The 4,071-nt window shown below is 31.4% G+C and overlaps 1 protein-coding gene across 1 annotated transcript; it reads left to right on the top strand.

The window, feature by feature from the left end:
• Window positions 1–1,792: 1,792 nt before the first annotated feature.
• LOC112504898 (RING-H2 finger protein ATL70-like) lies at window positions 1,793–2,354 on the top strand. The gene has a single exon (XM_025108854.1). The coding sequence runs from the start codon at window positions 1,793–1,795 to the stop codon at window positions 2,276–2,278; it is 486 nt and encodes a 161-aa protein (XP_024964622.1). The 3' UTR covers window positions 2,279–2,354.
• Window positions 2,355–4,071: the final 1,717 nt, after the last annotated feature.

Raw genomic sequence — 4,071 nt, 5'->3', positions numbered from 1 at the left:
TAATATAACAATTTCAAAATTATTATTATAAGTTACAATAAAGTTAAAGTTATGCGTAATTTGTTTAATTGATGGTGAAATTGTGTTGAATGATTTTAATAAAACATTTAACTATTAATTATATTTTTTAAAAAGTTGTTAATTAATTAGGATATGTGAGGTTTATCAATTTGATTTTATTCACATATATATACTATATATAAAGCATTTAATAAAAACTTTTAAAAGCTTTTTCTATACATAAAGTACTGTTTATTGATGCAAATTAATTAAAATTTAAAATTATAAGTAAATACAACTTATTAAAACTTCATTTTTGAATTCATATAGCTAACTATTTTTTTAAGATGTTGTTTTATTTATTTTACATTCTTATCAGTTAGTTTTTGTCAAACATTATTCGTTCATAAGCTAGTTTATCAGTTATTAGTTAGCTTATCAGCTTAAGGGCCGTTTACCAATTTTTCTATTAAGCCATGTATAGGTAAATTTGTCTGTTTGGATAAATTTGTATTGTTTTTTTCTTTTGAATCAATGATCCAAATAGGTGATTTGACTATTTTACCCCTCAATGAATTAAACATTATTTAACAAATCCATTTTACCAATTTCTATAATGAGGTAATGCATATGCATAAACAAGAAAATACTCATCAAATCTTTAAAATATGATCAAAATAGCAACAATATCGATCATATCCCAATCGAAGAACAAAAAAGCTTGAGGAAATTAAAGTGCTTATGGTGACGAGGTTGAAGCATCATCAAAAGCACTAGAAAACTCAATCAAAAACATAGAAAGTTGACGGTGATGGGATGGAGTTACCTAGATCAAGAGTTGATCCTCCACCATCTCCGTCATTAAAAAGGTTTTTTATTGTATCAAGCTGCTTCTTCCTCTTTCCGTCTGTGGTTAGGGCAAGAAATTAGGATTTCCCTCACTTTTGGATTTGGGTTATGCTTTTCTTGGATGAGATGCAGGGGCTTCCGTTAATAGGATATAGGAAGTGTGGGGAAGGAGATGTTACGGTTGATGGGGATATATGGAGTGAGGGAAGGAGATGAAGTGGCTTCAAAGGAGAGAGAGAGAGAGAAGGGAAGAAGCATCGATGACCTGAGTCATCGATGTTGCCGATTATAGGAGAGAAGAGAGGCTGACCTAGGAAGAGGGTTTTGAGCGTCAATCAAGGGGTAGGGGTTGCCATTTATGTTTATTTTTTAATTTTTTTTTGTCGTATATTCATCTTCTTCAAAGAAGTTGAAGAAATGCTTTTACAAATTCATTCAGAAATATCTAAAATGAATAACATAACTTACTTTAAACTTCAAATCAAGTGGAGAAGAAAAGTAACAAAACAACATGAAAAGAACAACATATATATTCATGCCCACCTCACCTATTCAACACATAACACATGTGTTGTTGAAAAGTCAAAAGAGGAATCCTACCATTATAATTATTAGGAGATACAGATGGAATGGAAGCCATGGTAAAGAAGGTGAAAAAACAATAATTACTCATTTTTTAATCCGAATATTATATTCTGCGAATTTCATTCAATTCATTGGATTTTCCTATTTTTTTTAATTTAAATTCTGAGTTATTATTTCTTAGAAGCCTGAATAGTATAATCAAGTCGATAATATTTTTATAATTCGTATATTATATGGATATGATTAGCATCTATAATACAATATAATCAGTGTTTGGTTAAACTCAAAGGTCAAGGACCTTATCTTTGCATATAAACAACTATGTTGATCAGCAACTCCTTCTCACACACAATACAATATGACAGTCGGAGATTCCGATTCCTACACCACCCAAGACACCGGAAAACCCGCCGCAGACATCACCTACGTCCTCGGACTCTCCTTTGCCATCCTCGTCCTTCTAATCACCCTGTCCTACGCTTCTTACTTGTGCAGCCGCCACAGACGCTCTCAATCACCACCGCCTGACGATGACGGCCACCAGCTTATGGCAGTCTCTCGAGGTGTTGACGACGCCGTCCTCATGACCTTTCCGGCGTTTGTCTACTCGGAGGTTATGACGCCTCAAAAGGGTGCCGATGGCAATGGCTCCGGTTGTTCTATTTGTTTGGCGGATTACAAAGCGGCGGATGTCATCCGGTTACTACCGGAATGTGGTCACTTGTTTCATCGCAAGTGTATAGACACGTGGTTAAAGGCTCATCCTACTTGTCCGGTGTGTCGGAACTCGCCGTTGCTGAGCCGGCTGGCCGGGATGGTCCCACTTCCGATTCAACGGAGTTGAGTAATGATCACACAAATCCAATGCAATCTGTGTAAGTGGGTGAATTAATGTTGTAATAATGTTTCGAACATGAATCCATTCAGTACCTGTAATCTGATTGCATGGATCCAATATTATTAAATTCTGTAAATACTTGTTATCAACGACGAATACATGTGAAAACGAATGATTAAAAAACAAGGCATACATTTTATGTGACAATAAATCTTAATATGAGGTTTGGTTACTTGGTGGGTTTTTCAGTTGAAACCATTAAATATGGAGCAATCTACTTCTTTTCTCCTAAATGAATTGGAAATATTCAAACCATATTATATAAATATTACAATTTCATGATTTAATATGTTTGTTTTACGTTATTATTTTATATAAACTTAACTACGATTAAAAATATTGTTTTACATATGTTTTAATATGTTATTTTATGTTACTAAGATTAATTTACAATGTAAAACAACATATGATTTATGGTTCTCCAACTATCTTGAATTTTTTTATTTAATCAATTATACTAATACGTGTATATAAATAAATAAATATATATATTAACACTAATTGAGCAACTAGTTATATAAATGGAGGCGTGTTCCTCGTTGGATGACAGTTTGTATTAAATGAGAATACTTGTAAGTTGACTTTTTTATATGTAGCATGTTTCATCCAAAATAATTTTCTTTCTTAATATATTTTCGGTGTTAATTCAATCGATCAAATTACAACTCATGACTTTTTTTAAAGATATTTTTATTTCTTCATCTTCGTTTTAATTACTCTTTTTATTTTGATATAATTAAACTTTAATCCAAAATCAAATCAATATGAAAAACATATCTTCAATTCACAACGAAAACAAAAAGTAATGAATGTAAATCAAATACAAATGATCAAGTTATTCTAGATTTATTACTCTACAAATATTACTCATTTATTGATTTTTTTTTTTTTTTTAAATCTTTTGATAGGTCGTTTTATTTTACTAGTATGCGTTTTGACCTACTAGAATTTGGTTCAAAACTCGTATCCAAACACGTTTGACTTTAAGACTATTTATGTTACATTTGTACAATATCAAATAGTGACTAAAATAAAGCTGAAATGCCTTTTTAGGCAATTATATAACGTCAGTTACTCAACGTACATATAGCCTTAATTAGGTGGTTTATGCTCTAACGGGAACATGAACAATTGTCGCTCTTAGATGATTTTGTTTCCATTTTTGACAACATATCTCTTAACTTTGAGGGACTTGACATTTAGCACCTTCTTCTCTTAAACATATACACTTGGCCCCTTGACTTCCGTAACGTACACTTTAACCCCTTGTTTTGATATTTTCTTTCATTTTAGCCCACGCTTTCCATTTTGATCTGAAGACATATATTTATGTATCATTAATGCAATTTGTTTGAGACATTACAAATCTTTCATCACAGAAAAATTCTGTCATGCTCGGAATTTACCTTCAATTAAAACAATGTTATTTATGAGCTCATATGGCTTCAGATCCTCGAGTTACTTTTGGACATTTATGACATAATTTTTGTTTTATTGTCTCTCTTATTAGTCGTTAGCATTTGATATTTACTGACGTTTTCATCTTTTGACGATACTGATTACCTAATGATCACCTAGTGGTTGGTCTTCTTTTGACATCATCTCTACATTCTTAACTTGATCTATCACATACATACATATATATAGAATATATATATACATACATATACATGTATACCATTCAAATGAATGGTTATTAGTATGTTTATCAATTTTTCAATTTTTAAAGTTTTCCTCAT

Source organism: Cynara cardunculus, unplaced genomic scaffold, assembly GCF_001531365.2.
Source record: "Cynara cardunculus var. scolymus isolate 2C unplaced genomic scaffold, CcrdV1 Un_Scaffold_7261, whole genome shotgun sequence".
Taxonomy (NCBI): Eukaryota; Viridiplantae; Streptophyta; class Magnoliopsida; order Asterales; family Asteraceae; genus Cynara; species Cynara cardunculus.
The sequence above is the reverse complement of the archived record's forward strand: the minus strand, read 5'-3'. Positions and strand labels throughout refer to the sequence as shown.